This window comes from Lodderomyces beijingensis (genome assembly GCF_963989305.1).
Source record: "Lodderomyces beijingensis strain CBS 14171 genome assembly, chromosome: 8".
In the NCBI taxonomy this organism is placed as follows: Eukaryota; Fungi; Ascomycota; class Pichiomycetes; order Serinales; family Debaryomycetaceae; genus Lodderomyces; species Lodderomyces beijingensis.
Genome location: NC_089977.1, coordinates 379,899 through 396,594, shown reverse-complemented (window position 1 = coordinate 396,594; position 16,696 = coordinate 379,899). Strand labels below are relative to the sequence as shown.

The 16,696-nt window shown below is 46.6% G+C and overlaps 8 protein-coding genes across 8 annotated transcripts; 4 read left to right on the top strand and 4 right to left on the bottom strand. All coding sequences in view use genetic code 12, as the record gives it.

The window, feature by feature from the left end:
• Positions 1-667: 667 nt before the first annotated feature.
• On the bottom strand, positions 668-3,241 carry LODBEIA_P58980 (uncharacterized protein; the record flags this gene model as incomplete). The annotated part of the gene is made up of 1 exon (XM_066976280.1): positions 668-3,241. The coding sequence occupies one exon, from the start codon at positions 3,239-3,241 to the stop codon at positions 668-670; it is 2,574 nt and encodes an 857-aa protein (XP_066832836.1).
• Positions 3,242-5,805: 2,564 nt separating this feature from the next.
• On the bottom strand, positions 5,806-7,716 carry LODBEIA_P58970 (uncharacterized protein; the record flags this gene model as incomplete). The annotated part of the gene is made up of 1 exon (XM_066976279.1): positions 5,806-7,716. The coding sequence occupies one exon, from the start codon at positions 7,714-7,716 to the stop codon at positions 5,806-5,808; it is 1,911 nt and encodes a 636-aa protein (XP_066832835.1).
• Positions 7,717-7,914: 198 nt separating this feature from the next.
• On the top strand, positions 7,915-10,410 carry LODBEIA_P58960 (uncharacterized protein; the record flags this gene model as incomplete). The annotated part of the gene is made up of 1 exon (XM_066976278.1): positions 7,915-10,410. One exon carries the CDS (start codon positions 7,915-7,917, stop codon positions 10,408-10,410), a length of 2,496 nt encoding a protein of 831 aa, XP_066832834.1.
• A 367-nt stretch (positions 10,411-10,777) lies between these two features.
• Positions 10,778-11,119, top strand: LODBEIA_P58950 (uncharacterized protein; the record flags this gene model as incomplete). Its single annotated transcript, XM_066976277.1, has 1 exon — positions 10,778-11,119. One exon carries the CDS (start codon positions 10,778-10,780, stop codon positions 11,117-11,119), a length of 342 nt encoding a protein of 113 aa, XP_066832833.1.
• A 176-nt stretch (positions 11,120-11,295) lies between these two features.
• On the bottom strand, positions 11,296-11,925 carry LODBEIA_P58940 (uncharacterized protein; the record flags this gene model as incomplete). Its single annotated transcript, XM_066976276.1, has 1 exon — positions 11,296-11,925. One exon carries the CDS (start codon positions 11,923-11,925, stop codon positions 11,296-11,298), a length of 630 nt encoding a protein of 209 aa, XP_066832832.1.
• A 325-nt stretch (positions 11,926-12,250) lies between these two features.
• Positions 12,251-13,506, top strand: LODBEIA_P58930 (uncharacterized protein; the record flags this gene model as incomplete). Its single annotated transcript, XM_066976275.1, has 2 exons — positions 12,251-12,275; positions 12,368-13,506. The coding sequence occupies 2 exons, from the start codon at positions 12,251-12,253 to the stop codon at positions 13,504-13,506; spliced, it is 1,164 nt and encodes a 387-aa protein (XP_066832831.1).
• Positions 13,507-13,907: 401 nt separating this feature from the next.
• Positions 13,908-16,097, top strand: LODBEIA_P58920 (uncharacterized protein; the record flags this gene model as incomplete). Its single annotated transcript, XM_066976274.1, has 1 exon — positions 13,908-16,097. The coding sequence occupies one exon, from the start codon at positions 13,908-13,910 to the stop codon at positions 16,095-16,097; it is 2,190 nt and encodes a 729-aa protein (XP_066832830.1).
• A 133-nt stretch (positions 16,098-16,230) lies between these two features.
• Positions 16,231-16,689, bottom strand: LODBEIA_P58910 (uncharacterized protein; the record flags this gene model as incomplete). The annotated part of the gene is made up of 1 exon (XM_066976273.1): positions 16,231-16,689. One exon carries the CDS (start codon positions 16,687-16,689, stop codon positions 16,231-16,233), a length of 459 nt encoding a protein of 152 aa, XP_066832829.1.
• Between the last annotated feature and the right edge of the window lie 7 nt (positions 16,690-16,696).

Sequence of the window (16,696 nt, the reverse complement as noted above, 5' to 3'; positions counted from 1 at the left end):
GTCAAATCACCAGGACATGGGCGTGGGGTGCAGCGTAGTGAGCAAGGGAAAGTGGAGGGGGGACAGCGAACGAGAAGAAGAACACACCCAGAGTTGGAATTTTCTTCTCACCTCACGCATGGTTGACTATGTTTGTTTGCCCTTACCTGGCGTAAGGTTCAAGCACACCCGCTTATACTAAATTTAGAAAGATGTGAAATTTCAAAAAACACAGGGTAAATTCAACCAACCTCGTTGGTTGCCTACGTTTCACTTAGTTATATTCATATAGTATTACAACGTATAAAACATATAGAGGATCACCAAATTCAAATCAAAACCAGCAGTATCTCTCTCTCTCCTTCTCTTTTAAAGTTTGATGTCCTTCAACAACGTCTTGAATATCTTAATGCAAAAATTGGTGGACAAAGGGGAAAAAAAAAAAACAAAAACAGGTTGTCAATAGCAAAAAAATCCGAACAGAAAAAGAAAAAAAAAAAATCAAGCAAGTCTCTTTGTTTGGGGGCTCGTGAAATTTTCAAAATAGCAAATGATGAGGATAAACTTCCTTTTCAACAACTCTCTTGTGCAAAAAATTTGTTCATTTTCAACAACTTCAGCAATTTGTTTTCTTCTTTAAAGGAAAATGGGACTTCCAGTTCATTCAAAACAAAGGTCATTTGACAGGTCATTTGGAGTATGGATATGCATACAGGCTGCCACTGCCTGATCCACCTTCGTGATGAACACTCAATGCAGGCGCAGTCCCAGTTCTGCGAACGCCACTGCCGGGCCCCCTCACCCCCAAGGGGTTCTTTGAAAAACTAAGTCTGATTCCACCTTTAGCTGCATTGCCAACACCGCCAGGCCGGGGCAACGCCGCGCCGTACAACTCAGCCAACGCACGTGTTGCATGCGCCACATCTTCAAACTCTACAAAGCACATGGGGCCGTGGTTGTTGTGAGTGACAACTATACCATTTGACCCACCAGCTGCCGAGGAGCCATTCGAGGACGATGCCGTGGTGGTCGTCGTGGGGTTCTTTGTGCGAAACGACAAGCGGCGAAATCCCTTTTGCGGCGCAAACAAGGTGCGCAACTCCTGTTCCGTGGCATCGGGCGGGAGATTACCCACGTATAGCGTGTTGCACGGTGGGTTTTGATCCGCGGGGTTCGCTGGCGGAGGCACTCTCGCCAATAACGATAAATCGGGAATCGCCTCCTTGGTGGTGGTGGTGGTGGTGGTGGTGGAAGTGGTGCTAGAATTAAAGCTTCTAGCCGTGGGACTCGAATTGGGCTGCAGAGATTGAACCGTGGGAGGAGACGACCGTTTTGCAGCAGCGGCAGCGGCAGTAGTAGGAGGCGGAGGTGGGAAATGAGATGTGGCCGAAGAAGGGGTATTTTGTTGGTGCATATTGTAGTCTTGCTGCTCCTGTGTTGCGGGTCTCAAACCTGAAACATTGGGAGCTTGCGATTGTACATGAAGCAATTGCTTGCCCCCCAAGGCTGTGTGTTGTGTTTGCTGTTGTTGCTGTTGCTGTTGCTGTTGCTGTTGTTGTTGTTGCTGCTGCTGTTGCTGTTGGGGTTGTTGCTGCTGTTGCTGTTGCTGTTGTTGCTGAGAAGAGGCAAAAAATGACGATGAAGTTCGGCGACGATCAGGCGGTGCCAGCAAGGCGATATTTGACCCGTTATTGCTTCCAGGAAACCATTCGGCATTTGCATGAGCAAGAGGACTCTGAGTGCTAGACACCGAGGCGGCACCTTGATGCTGCGTTGGTGGTGCTTGTTGTTGCTGCTGGGAGCCAGACCAGGGATCCCGCACCAAGTTTTCATAGTCTCTTGCATCGTTTTGAGATTCCATGAGCAAAATAGATTTACCGGTGGCTTCAGAAATGTCGACGCTTGTCGGCGGCACGCTCGAAGATGCCGAGCTTGGACCCAAGGATGGATTGTCGTACAAGGACAGCCGTGAATTCAACGAAAACTGTTGCTGTGGTGGCGGTGGATTCGACATTCGTGGTGGATGTTGTTGTTGTTGATGATGATGAGAAGGATGAGAAGGAGCAGGAAGAGGGGGAGCAGGAGGCGGGGGCAATTGCTGTGACTGCGGTATATGCGAAAGTTGCTGTTGCTGTTGTTGTTCTGATGAAAAGGGGTCGCTAAAGACAAATCTTGATCTTGGATTACTTGCAGATGGTCGTTTTTGAAGCACATCAAATGGAACCACTGGGTTTGAATTTTGTAAATTGGGACCCATTCCACTCAATGCAGATTGTTGTTGTTGTTGTTGTTGTTGTTGTGATGGTGCTGGTGGTTGATGTTGTTGATGCGGCTGTTGTGATGGTTGCGATGATGGTGGTGGTGGAGGTTGCAGTTGTGGACCGTGTTGAGCCAAGTTAAACTGCAGATGACTCGTGATATTCTGGTTTCTACTAGGTGGAGATATATTATTATTCATCGCCGGTGATAGTGTCAATGCATTAAAACCAGCTTGAGTCTGGGCAAAGCTTGTTGGAGATGCCAAGTTGGCTCCATTTTGAGCGTGGTTATTTTCAAACTCAACAAATATGGGCGGATACTCAAATCCAAATATTCGCTGGCCATCCAACAACTTGCCCGCGGCCATGCACGTGTTAACGTCTCTAAACAATGCAAAAATGTGGTTTTCGCTAACGTCGATACTTAGAATCTCCCCGATAACCAATGCAAATATTAGTGTAGCTTCTCTTCTGGTAAAGTCTGGGGGCAAGTTACTAATCTTGAGCAAACTGGCATATGGGCGTTGTTGGAGTTGTTGGTGAGGTTGATTCATCATATGTAGACTAGACTGCTGCTGCTGCTGCTGCTGCTGCTGCTGCAGTGGTTGAGACTGTGGGGTTTGAAATGCATTTTGTGCTAATCCTGGTGGTGGTGGATGAGCAGTGGCAGGAGCAGGAGCAGGGGGAGGCATATTCGGTATTGGTTGTTGATTTTGGTTGTTGCCATTGCTACTGCTCTTGTTGTTGTGGTTATTGTGGTTATTGTGGTTATTGTGGTTATTGTGGTTATTGTGGCTACTGTGACTATTGACATTGTCATCGTCGATTTTATGATTATTATTGGCATTGCTATTCAGATTCTCGTGATGGGCGCCGCCATGAATGGATGAGTTGAGTTGGTTTTGGTTCTGGTTCTGACTTTGCGCTTGCTGTAGATGGCTAAACTGACCACCCTGACTTGAGATGGGATTATAAAGTCCAATGCTAGGCTCTGATGACATCATGTAGTTCTTCTAGTTTCTATGAATCAGTCTTTCTGTCTTTCTGGGGCTGGAGAAGGTTTTTCTTTATTTCAATGTTTCTCTATTATATATTTTAAACAATAATGGAATGAAGTAAAGGAGGGGGGGGATAATGAAGATGATGCTATAAGTTTGGGCTCTGATGAGAAACGGTTTTCGCTTGGTTGTTGTTTTTGTTTTTCAAAAAAAAAAAAAAAAAAAAGGGTTGGCTTTATAATACAATACTTCCCCTCTGAAATAAATGGGTGATATAGGTCTTCTCTAATGAAAATAGTCTCCTCAGCAGTAGCCTTTTTATGAATGAATAGTGTCTAAGTTGTTGTCTTTCTTGTCGTTCTTGTCGTTCTTGTAAGTTTTACGGAAGCTGTTATTGTTCTCGTGCAAGCGGAGTATGAGTGATGTAGCGGAATGGAACCTTGTCTCAAACCCCGTAGTTATATGTCACTCAGCAACAGTGAAAAAAAATAAAATATATGCGAGACCAACCCCAATGGATATAAATGGAGGATTGATTGATTGATGGATTGAAATTGAACCTGTTCAAACTAAAGTCCAACAAGTGAATGACTTGCAACAGTTTGTCTCTCTCTCTCCTTGTCTCAGTCTTTCTCTCTCTCCGTGTCTCACTCTTTCTCTCTCCTTGTCTCAGTCTCTATCTCTATCGCACTCTCTAGACTTTCTAGACTCTCTCTGGTGGCGTTTCTGCCCCTATTTCTTTGTTCTCACAATCTGCTGTAAAAAAAAAAAAAAAAAAAGTCGTTGATAAATTTTTCTTTTTTCAAACCAGCAAAAAAAAAAAAAGGACAACCCGTGGCTAACAACAACAACCGGAATACACACACACTAACCCAGCCTCTCTGTCTCTAAAGTATAGATGTATGTATGTGTGCAAGCTGCTATGAGGGGGGATGCCTAGGCTCTGTCTCTTGGGTTGTGGGGCTGGCGTGGGATTGGCTGTTCTACGTGTAATAAAACAAACAAACAAACAAACAAAGAAAGAACGGCAACAAGTGGTAAATTTTTCTTCTTGTGCTGCTGCTGCTGCTGGCTGTTTTTTTCCCTCTTGCTACTTTTAAGAATGACGTTTTTTTTGGGGGGCACAGGGGGGCGGGGAGGATTTTGCTCTCGGTGTCGGGTTTTCCGGTGTCGTGTCGTGGAATGGAAACGTGTCACGTGCTGTGGAGTGGAGTGTCGCGAGTTGAAATCTCAGTCAGTCGTAGTAGTTAGGAAATGCCTGTGAGTGGGTGGTTGTATAATTTTACATCAAACTCTACTGTGGGTAGTGCGCGGTGCCAGTAGCTCGTGGGTGGTGAGAAAGGGAGGCGAGCAGGGGGCGGAGATGGGCCCGGTTATTTATATTATTGCTAGAGGCAGAGGTCTCACCGCGGGAGAGGGGTCGTGCACCGTAGCACTATCTCGTGTTGATTATTATCTCTCTCTCAAACTGTAGCCACCACTACATTCGCCAGCAACCACCCACTATGTTCCCGTAATATAACCGTTGTTGTTGTTTGTAATTATTATTCCAGACAACGTCTTTTTGATCAACACTTGCTCTCGTCTTCTCTATGTGAGCTACACACTTTTTTATTCAAACATTACAGAAAACCCCCCCTGGTGACTTTTGTAGTATGCCACGGGCACAGAAAGAAACAAACATGAGAGAACAAAAGAACACGAAAGCGAAGCCAGAGACTAGCCGGTGGCAGAAAGAGAGAGAAGGGGGGAGGGGAGGAAGGGACACAAGGTTGAAGGTAGGAATAAGGAGACTTTTGTCCTCGTCTTGGCTTCTCAAGATAACAAACAAATATCAACCTGCCGAGAGCCCCCCACGAGAGAGTTTAGAACCCTCGTTTAGAAAAAGACCCTCCCCAAGTAAGCTTCAAGAACCGCATAAATCCATAAACCCCGAGACCCCCCTCTCTCCTACCCGTCTTTCCCTTCCTCGTTACTTACTCTCAACAAAAACTGCAAGTGACGCAGAAGGAAAAGGGTGCGTGGCTTTCACGTCTAACTCTTTCCTCAAAAGTTTTCTCCATCTCGCAGAATATCTCACTCCCTTGTTTGAAAAGGTAGGGTAAAAACGAAAAGTAAAAGAACAAAAAAAAAAAAATAAAAAAAGGTTTGTTATGTTGGAGAGGTTCGAGATTTCGTTACATCTATTATGTTATGCAGGATTGAGCCCGGTTGAAAGAAGAGAAGAAGAGAGATTGATGTGGTCTTGCTTGCAAGTGGTTGTTGTGGTTGTTGTTGTTGTAGTTGTTCTAGCGCACGTCTCTGCTCGCTCCTCGTGGATATACGTTAGTTGGACCGCGACTGCTTTTCTAAGCAGCAAGCATCTGGTAGCACACAAACACATATACACTAGGATACACGTGACTTATTAGAGCACTCTAACCACTACATATCGTCTCCTGCTATTGAGTCACGTGACTTAACACGCAGTGAGCACACCGAGTGATGCAGTTTTTCAGTTAATTATCCACATTTATTCAAGATGCTTGACTACTTGACAACCCTTCAACTATAGCAACCTCTCCACAGTCTTACAACTTGTCATTGAGCAATTTCTCAAACTCCTGTTTATCCCACTTGACGTACTTTGACTTTGACTTTGTGAAATCGGAATGGCCATACTTGTCGTAAAGCTTGAAATACACATTCAAGATCAACTTGCGCACTTCAGTAGCCATCGTCTGTCGCAAGTTTTGATCGCCGAAATTGAAAGTCTGATACGTGGCCAATGCGTCTTCGAAATTCTCATTAAACCTCTTAAAGATATCCTTGACGTTTTCCTTCTCCTTTGACGTTAAATTGGTGGCCACTTGGTGCGAGTTTATAGATAACGTGGTGTTGTTCGCTGAGGCTGAGTTGGCAGTCGAGACACCTCCCACGCCACCGCCGCTGGCACCACCTTGGGCAGTTGACAGCACGGCAGTCTGCGTCATCCCCTTGATGATGATGTACGAGGCAAAGCTGAAATCCTCCAAAAACAACTTCATGAACTTGTTCTTCAACTTGGCGATCCGCTCTTGGCCCGTGGTGCCCAATATCCCATGGAGATCAGGGGATCGATTCACAATGGTTTCAATCATGTAAAGGTTGCGCATCAAGAGGAAACCCTGGGCAGACTTCTTCATGGCGCGCTGGTTATCCCCCGAGGATGCCGCTTGCCGTGCCTGCTTATCTAGTCCAATCTGGAGATTGATGGTGATGCAGTCGATTATATCGGAGAAATACGACGACAACATGTACTCGGGAGAGTTGTTTGGCGTGGCATTGAGGATAAGCGAGGTATAAATCTTGACGTAGCTGAGCTCCGGCTGAGGGTTCATCCAATCGCCAGCTGTGTGAGTCGAGATCAAGTTGAGCAAGGGCTGCTTAAATTCACACATCCTGCGCGCGACACTAATGGCATCGGCCGTCAATTGATGCGTGCTGGCCTCGTTGAACTGGTTGAGGGTAGTGAATTTCGCGTCAACTTGCCGTATGAAATTGGGGAAAATCGCCGAGCCGAGGATATTGAACGTGATGATGTGCTTGCTGAACGCGGTGTTGCTGACATTATATCGACTCTTGAGCGCCTGCTCCATCTTGAGCACATTGTCAATCACTTCAAGCAAGATCAAATTGGTCTCGTTGCGCGACTGCTGCATTTGAATCTGCTGCGACAAGATGATCAACACTTGGTTGTAGTCGACAAAGGCAAAGTCCAGAATGGGACCAATCATCAGCTGCGGCAACTGGCACTCTTTCAACACGTATACTTCCTGCGCGATGGCATCCACCACGGCATCGGTATATTTGTTGATTCCATTCTGTTGCTTTTCATAGTGCTCGTCAATCACGGAAGGTCTCAAACTTTGCTCAACAGCCTTGAGTCGCAAAGACAATTGGCGTCCCCGCTTGTCAATGTATATACCTTTAACTTGCTGCTCGTTTCTCTGCTTGGCAAAATAGTCAAAAATCACCTTGACATCGTTCCGTTTCTCAACAAGCTTATCAGCGGGCAAGTTTAGCACGGTGTCGATGTGGCTTTGAACTTTCAACTCCGCCCGCTCGAGAAGATTATCGAAATTGCGGATTATCCCCTTGAACTGCTTGAACCTGGGCCTGATCTCGGTCATCAACCCACGCGATTGCTTCAAAGTTGTCATATACTTCAGTAGTCCCAACACTTCAATCTTGTTATTGAGCATGTTTTCAAAATCGTTAATCTGCGAAACACTCTCGTTAACTTCGGAAAGCAAGGATAGGCCGTCTTCTACATCTCGTTTCGACTCGTACAACTTGTTGACCTTGGTGAGCACCGGCTTGATGGTGGTGTGGGCCGTTTGCGTCTTCAGCGAGATTTTCAAGAGCGACTTGTTGATACTCTCAAAAAGCTCCTTGGATTTGATCAAGTTGTCACTTAGCACTTGCACGTCTGCATCGTCAATGTCTACTTTGTAAGCCATGGTGCACTGCAGGTGGATTCCTCCTAGTTCGATCTCTGTCGCATGTGACCACCACCGTCACTATCATGAACTGCTTTGGTGCTACGAGAATAAAGCTACCACTCGCGGATTGAAGAAATCTCACTTTAAGATCCCCGTATCCACACCACACTTACCATTGATTTTGATGAAAAGACCTTCTCCTTTTAACACGTCTCCATGAAAGACTCCAGGGAAGATGTTCGGATCCTCTGCTCCCAGCTAGAAGAATCAACGCAGCTCAAGCGGAACGGCAGATGCATAAAATACAGCAACAATGCCCACAACACCAATGTCCTCATCGACTCGTGGAAATTCCAAGATTTCGACTATGGCAAGGATAAAGTAGTGCTCCCGATCCAAGCACGAGGCCTCTTTACCGTGGACAACGAGTCCATTGTCGTTCGCGGATACGACAAGTTCTTCAACGTCGGTGAAAAACCATTCACTAAGGAAGAGCACTTGGTCAAAAACACCGCGGGGCCCTACCACGTCACGTTCAAAGAGAACGGATGCATCATTTTCATTGGCGGGCTCGCTACGGGTGATATCGTTGTATGTTCCAAGCATTCTACCGGTGCCAGAGACGATAACACGAGGAACCATGCGCTCGAAGGCGAGATGCAATTGAAGAGGCAAGTGGGCGATGACCGCGTGCGGGAACTAGCTCGATACTTGTATGAAAACTCGCTCACGGCAGTGGCCGAGTTGTGCGACGACGAGTTTGAAGAACATGTCCTCGCGTACCCCAAGGACAAAGCCGGGTTGTACTTGCATGGACTCAACCACAACACGATCAAGTTCCAAACTGCGGCAATTGCCAACGTGGTGGATTTTGCGCATCAATGGGGGTTTAAAGTGATTGAACATCTCGAGGTGGCTGACCCTGCGCAGTTGTTTGATTTCCTTCACAAGTGCGATGACACGGGCACGTACAATGGCCGAGAGTTGGAAGGGTTTGTCATTCGCTGCAAGCATCGCCACACCGGCGACGATTTCTTCTTCAAGTACAAGTTCGAAGAGCCCTATTTGCTTTATAGACAGTTTCGCGAGGGCACGAGGCAGATGCTAGAGGGAGTACCGATCAACTCCATCAAGATGAAAAAGAATAAATACATCACTAAGCAATACCTTGAGTTTGCGCAAAAGTTGTTTGAAGACGAACCCACTCTTAAGGAGAAGTATCTCCGGGGCCATGGCATCATCCACGTGCGACAGCTGTTTTTGGAATACTTGCAAGAGACCAACGGCATGAATTTGCTCTCGCTAGATGCCAAGTTGACGCGGGACATGAAGGAACTACATGCAAACTCGGGAGAAACCACGCGATATTTGTTTGTTCCCATTGCCACGATTGGATGTGGCAAAACCACCGTGTTCAATACGTTGAGCTTGTTGTTTCCCCAATGGAAGCACATTCAAAACGACAACATTGCCAAAGGTGCCAAGTTGAAGATTACCGATTTGGCATTGGCGGCTCTTGATGATCACCCCGTGGTGTTGTTGGACAGGAACAACTCGGAGTTTAGGGAGCGGAAACAGATTTTCTCCACCGTGGCCGAGAAAAGGAACCAATACCTCGATGACGTGATTGACATCAAGTTCATCGGCATCAATTTCATCGACGACGTTTCGCAAAAGGAGCTCTGGGACATCACGTTTGGCAGAATCAAAAAGAGAGGAGATAATCATCAGCTGATTAAATCGCAATCGGACGAGTCGCTAGCGGCCAAGATCATGCGGGGGTTCATCAACCGGTTCCAAGCAGTAAACACTCATCGCGAACCAGATTGCCAGTTTGATCATGTGATCAATCTCAAATTGACACAGCAAAAGGACTCTTCACTTGAAAACGTGAAGCTTATCATCAAAAACATTGCTAGAACGTACCCTGCTCTCCTACCTGCATCCGAAGTGCCCTCCAATGACGCGATCGACGCACTGTTTCAAGCGAGCCTAGACTACAAGCCGACCTTTACCAAGGACATGGGCTCGAGCGCAAAAAACAAGAACAAGACCAAAAATAATAACAAGAAAGAGCCTGTATTTTATGGAATAGATGTAAATCGTGCTCAAGTTTTAGAGTCGTTGGCGATCATAGCTGAAAATGAAGAATACGTCAAGTTGCAACAACAAAAGTTGGTGCAGGATGAGTTCCACGTGACGTTGGGACACGTTGCATCGAGGTCCATCGATAAAGACAATAAACGCAAATGGAAGCAAATGGTGGACAAGTTGGGCACTGGCGCGGGAGAATGCGGCAAGAACAAATTGGAGTTTCTAGGTGATGTCAAGATGCATCAAGTTGTCATTAACAACGGCAAGTTGGTCTGCGTCAAGAGTGAGATCGTTTCTATACGCACTAAGAATGGAGTCGAGACTGAGACTGAGACTGAGAACAAGACTGAGAACAAGACTGAGACCGAGATCAATACCAAGACCGAGGTTGAGATTGAGCCGTTGAATAAGCAAATTCACATCACTGTGGGCTGCTTCCCGCCAACAAAGGCAGTCGAGTCAAACTCCACTTTGGAGGAGCTATACAAGAATGACGACGATGGCAATGCTGTTTTAAAGAAAGACGGTACATACACCATCGGAGAAGATACTCTTGTAGTGAAGAACTTTGAGGACCCCATCTTGGTTAAACAGCAGCAGCTTTTTGCCTTCTTTTAGTTCACGCATTGGCCATTGCGTTTTTATAGAATATAGCAAGAGACCACCGACATGCCGATGATGCCTAGACCTATCGAGTGAGAGATGATAATGATAACCAATAACCAGTTACTCTTTCCAACTTGATGAGCCGCGCGTGTGCGGGTCCGCACCCTTACCAAACTCAGCCGAGGACTCGGCCGACATTTCTGTTTAGTCAGTCGTGCAATCTCCTCAGATCTCGCCCTCCACGAACCGCAGGCCCAGCCTCGTTACTTCAACCCTTGGCTCCAATTCCCCCCCTTCCCCAGACTTTTCTATATCTATCACCGTATCTGACCATAAAAATTCAGTACGGATCTTAGCATCATAACAGCCACAGCACACGATGTTTGAATGGATCACTTCTTGGTTCCAAGAGCAACCAATCTCGCCCGAGCTCGTCAAGTCGATTGAATCGGCCATCGAGTCCAACAAGGTGCTCGTTTACTCCAAGACTTATTGCCCCTATTGCCGCGCGACGAAGGACTTGTTGAATAAGCACCAGGTTGAATATAAGCTTGTCGAGTTGAACACTGTGCCTGATGGCAGTCAGATCCAGCGCACGTTGCAGAAGATCAGTGGGCAGAAGACCGTTCCTAATATTTTCATCAATGGGAAGCACATTGGAGGAAATTCCGACTTGCAGGCTTTGGAGCAGCTGAAGAAATTGGCCCAGTTGCTTACCTAGAGAGAGAGAGAGACACTCGCAAGTACATGGACATGGTTTCTGTTTGTGGAGAGGGGAGTTGAGAATGTAGACGCGTATAGAGTATTCAACAATTGACTCGATTCGAATTTTAAATTCATAATATTTCATTTCGTAACATTTCGTTTCATTTCAGTTTCCTATATTTAAAGTTTCCTTCATTTCAAAACATCGAGCAACAATTCAATGGCCCATAGGTGAAACTTTACAAAAATCTGATCATCTCCCGTTAGCTCCACTAGCGATTTAGGTCTCGTCATGGATCGTCGGAGATACTTCTCGTTATTGACGCCGCTCTTGTTTGACTTCAAATTGTGCTCGTGGATCCTCTCGTTTGTTTCCGCCACCTTCTGCTGCACCAGACTGATAAACTCGCTAAAGTACAAGCTGATAATGTCCCAATTCTGCAAAAGATCCGACTCGTCATCGCTCATCACCATCAAGCTGTATTTCCTCTCCTGTCCTCTCGCGTTGATATCATATATCTTAAACACCTTGTTCAAGCAGAACCCGTTGATGGCGTCCCCAAAGAACATGGGCTTTGAAGAGTCTAAGTTTGTCTCCACCGAGAGCGACTTCATCACCAATTTCGTTGCTGCCGAATACCGTTTCTCCCACTTGGGATAATGCGTGGTGACAAATGTCTTTGAGCTCGTCGAGCTTTTCATGTTTATGAGCTCCTGTGGTAGTATCAACAGGCACGAAGCACAGCTGACCAAACCCGGGTTCGACGCAAGCAAGTGGTCTTCCCCTTTGTCGAGTGCACTCGTCTGGGTGCAGGCAATCATTGAAGGCCCATGAAGCTCACAAAAGTGGCTTAAGCATACTAGATAGTTCGTCATGAATGCATTGGAAGAACAACAACAAGAAGAACAAGAATATTAGCTCGTAATGGATAGTCAAAGAGCTAAAAACACTGGATACTGCTCTTTCAAAGGTGTTTTCGTTTGTCTCTTTCTTTTTTTTGAAAAAAAAGGTTCATGCGAAGTGGTGGACAGAGGAACCTCACTCGAGCTTTCGTGGCCGCCCCTTCCCCCCCAGAAAATTGAAAAATTTGAAATATTTCTCCTTTCCATACTCTTCTTCCTTCACGCAACACTCCAACAACAAAAGATGTCGACAACCACCGCTGACAAGAGTATGTATTGAACCAAACCATTACGGCTGGAATGGGAAATGCAATATCTCACATCGACGCCATTACTAACGACGAACCGCTTTTTCTATTAGAAACTCCTGCACCCGCACCCGACTACTCAATCGCTAATTCTGACGTTGTTTCCAAGTACAAGACTGCCGGAGACATTGCCAACAAGGTGTTGGCGCAGGTCAAAGAGGCTGCCGTTGCTGGCTCAAAGACTTATGACTTGTGTGTCAAAGGTGACGAGTTGTTGAACGAGGAGTTGTCGAAGATCTACAACTCCAAAAAGACCAAGGGCACACCCAAGGGCATTGCGTATCCAACCACCGTGAGTCCCAACCACGTTCCAGCACACTTGGCTCCGGTCTCCGTTGATGACGAGGCCAATGTTGAGTTGAAAGATGGAGACGTTGTCAGCATCCAATTGGGTGCCCAGATTGACGGTTTCCCTGCCATTGTCGGCGAGACTTTTATTGTTGGCGAGAAGAAAGATGCGCCTATTAGTGGCCAGAAGGCAGACTTGATGCAAGCTGCATGGGCCGCGTCCGAGGCTGCTTTGAGAACATTCAAGCCTGGCAATAGGAATTGGGACATCACCAACATTGTGGCCAAGGTTGCCAGGGAATTCGAGACCACACCTTTAGAGAGCATGTTGTCGCACAACCAGGAACGATTGGTGATGTACGGCCCAAAGGAGATTATCTTGAACCCATCCAAGCAGAATAAGAGCAACATGGAGACCCACAAGTTTGACGAGAATGACGTTTACGGGTTGGACATTTTGATCTCAACTTCCAAAGACGGGAAAGTGAAGCCATCGCAGTTTAGAACCTCCCTTTACAAGTTGACGGGAGAGTCGTACGCTTTGAAGATGAAAATGTCGCACAAGATTCTTTCTGAGTTCAAGAACAAGTGCAATAGCCAGCCATTCCCTTACAACATCCGTAACTTGGAAGATCCCAAGAAATCAAGAGGTGGGTTGGCAGAGCCCGTGAACCACAAGATTCTCTTGCCATACGATGTTGTTGTTGAGAGAGAAGGCGAGTACGTTGCCCAGTTCTACACCACGTTTGGTATCACCAAGACCGGAATCGTCAAGTACACCAGCCCTGTGTTTGATTCGGAATTGTACAAGTCCGACAAGCAAGTGACCGACGAAGACATCTTGAAGCTCTTGGAGGAGCCTTTGAACACGAAGGTGCCAAAGAAGAAAGCTGAGAAGGCTTAAAAGTAAAGAAACCAAAAACCAAAGTTGCATTTTGCTTTATGACGGGGTTCAGCTTCCCGATCGGATGTAAATAACTTTTTTTCTTTTTTTTTTATTCATGGGCTAATGAAAGACTCTGACTGTTTCCTTATACTCTTATCATCATCATTGTCATCGTCGTCATCGTCGTCATCATCTTCATCATCTTCATCTTCATCTAAATATATATATCACATTCCATGTGAAAAAAAGGAGTGTGTCTCCTGCTTGACCAAGAGCACTCTCACTGATTGTCACTACTTTTTTTTTTCTTCCTTCTTGATTATTCAAATTTTCCACAACAAGAAATACCTCGAAACTTGGTAACAACTGATTTGGAAAATTACTGCACCTACAAGGTTGACTTATGGTTTGAAAGGTATATGGTCTCGAGAGGTAGTAGTCGCAGTAGCTCAGTGAGCTCTACAAATGGAACGCTGCTGAACCGGCCGGCAAAGAATGGGAAGATCAATGCCAAGGTCGAGTCGAATACCAATAAACGAAGCTTACCCGTGGCTGAATCAAACAACGGTGCAAGCAAACGGAAGTCTGCGAGGATAGCGCGACTAGAGGAGACGGTGACGCCCAAGCTATCTGCGAGCCCCAACATCAAGGAGAGACGAGGTTCGTCTACAGGTTTGGACAGTGACGAGTCGCTGAACTCCGTGGAGTTGTATATGCCAACGTTTGACGAGCCTCCTTTAGCGCCCCCAACGCCCGCCTTCACCGGTCTACCGCTAGAGGAGTTTCCCTCGGCAAAGATCAAGAAGGAGTCGCTATGGCCGCAGAAGAGCAGCAAGAAGGGCAAGGGCAAAGACGAGAACAACGGCGCGGGTGGCTACGAGCAACTTATCGTCGACAAGAAAAACGAAAAGCTTGTGCGTGGCTATGTCCGTGACTTGAAGACGCAGCTAACGAACGATATAACCGAGGAGAGTGAAATAAGAGACTCGGCGACCAAAGCGAAAGTACGACTGACAAGACAGGGCAAACTCAAGATTACCGTGAAGACACCGAAGCAATCGACTTTTAAGAAATTATCCGGTAGCAACAACCACGACAACCACGACGACAACCACGACGACAACAACAATAGCAACGCCAGCAACCATGACAGCAACCATGACAGCAACCACGACAGCAACCACGACAGCACCCACGACAGCAACCACAACAAAAGCACACCAAAAAACGCACTCAAGAAAATTAAAATCATATCGCCCAACAAGGTGGTCACGACGAAGCTACTAGCACCAGACACAAGGGTCAAAAACGACTCTGGATACTATGAAGAGGAGGACACACACAAGGACAATGACGACTTTTGCTTTGCTTGTGGCAGACCGGGCATTTTCATCTGCTGCGAGTCGTGTCCGAAATCCTTCCACTTTACATGCTGCGATCCGCCCTTGGAAGAACCCCCCGAGGATGATTGGTTTTGTCTAGAGTGCCTGGCGAAGAAGAACCCGCAGCTGTTGCCAAACTGGAAAGACATTGGTATTTTCGGGAAATTGATGAACAATCTCCAGCAACGCAACCCCAAGGTCTTTGAACTACCGGCAAGCTTGAGAGAAGACACATTTGTGGGCGTAACCACGGGAGACTTTGGCAACTATTCCGACGACACGGAGAAGCCGCATGTTCCGCCAAACAAGGCCAATGGGTTCCAGATACCTGGCTTCAACCGCGACCCCGATTTGGAAATTGAGTCGCTTTATGACCGAAACGGGAACCCTCGTCTTTGCCACAAGTGCGGTGACTCGGGCCAGTTTCACCGCACATTGATCCACTGTGACTATTGTCTGCTCGTCTACCACGTGGACTGTCTCGACTATCCGATGTTTGGTCCAAAAGCCATTGGCGACAAGTGGAAGTGCCCCAACCACATCTCGGACTTGTTGCCTCGAGGGTTGCCGGAAATGAGACAGTTTAAGGATACAAAGGTGGTGGAAAGCTCCTTGCAGAGCAACTTCTTGACAATGTTGGCGGGAAGCAACTTTGTCATCAAGTTTGAGCCGGGCCCTTTTGTAAAGGCCAACGGTGCAGCGAAACTCGAACCCGCAGATAAGATCAACGGACTTGAAACGTTGGCTTCGTGGGGAAGTGATATGAATGCCATTCACCCCAACTTCCAGCCGAGCCCAAGCTCTAATGTCGAGGTGACAGACTACGGAGTTTGCCATGCGCCCAATCCAAAGCTACGCAGCGTACCAACGTCGGCTTCGCAGTCGTCGTCTATCTACAGAATTCCCGAGAAACTGATCATTTTGGACTTTGTCAACAAGTTCCAGCGCAAACACGACATTATCCACCAGAACCAAGAGTACGACTACAGAAGCCGGCTAGAGCAGAATCCAGGCGAGCGGGAAGTCGTGTCTAGCCTTGCATCTATCAAGTCCCGACAGCAAGATCTTAACTTCACGGCGTTGCTTGCGGCCGCCAACATAGAGCAAGACAGCACCAAGGCCGACGACACTTTGTCTTACAAAGAGATTCAGAATTTGGTCAAGATCAAAAAGCTAATGGAGGCTAAAGGACAAGAAGCACTTTTAAACTTTCTCCAATCGCAATGAACAATCTTTTTTTTTTTTCTTTTATTTTTTCCTTCCTCCTCGAATTAAGTAAAACTCTGTGTTTTATTTCTATCTACATGCTTTTCAATCATTACAATGCATCAATTTTGTTTGTTTGATTTCTCAACCTTGCTTAGCTTCTGGCGGTTGGAGGTTTAGTGCTGATCAATGGGATTTCGTCCTGTGTCATTCTTCTGGCATTCGTCAACTCCACCAACTCGGCCAAGATCTGGCTAGGAGACTTGCTAGCACAGTCTATCACCGCGTTATCTTCCGGTTTGTGTCCGTGGATTTTCAACTTCAACGGTATCTTGACCAAATCCTTCTCGTCGTCAACGACGACCGCGTTAACAGTGACCTGAATCTGCGGGTTGTGGTACCTCAAAGTTGGCATCGATTTTTTCCAAAAACTCCTTATGCCGTGTGCTGGCTTGTAAACCACGGGCGTTTGGTGATATATGAACATTTCAAACTCCTTGTATTTGGACGCATCGAACTTGAAGCTGGTCTCGGGCGTGCCTCTCAAAGTGTTGATCTTGGCAATCTGCTTGCGCAATGGCAAACTGTAGTTCTGCAACCCCTTGGCCGACATCTTAGCA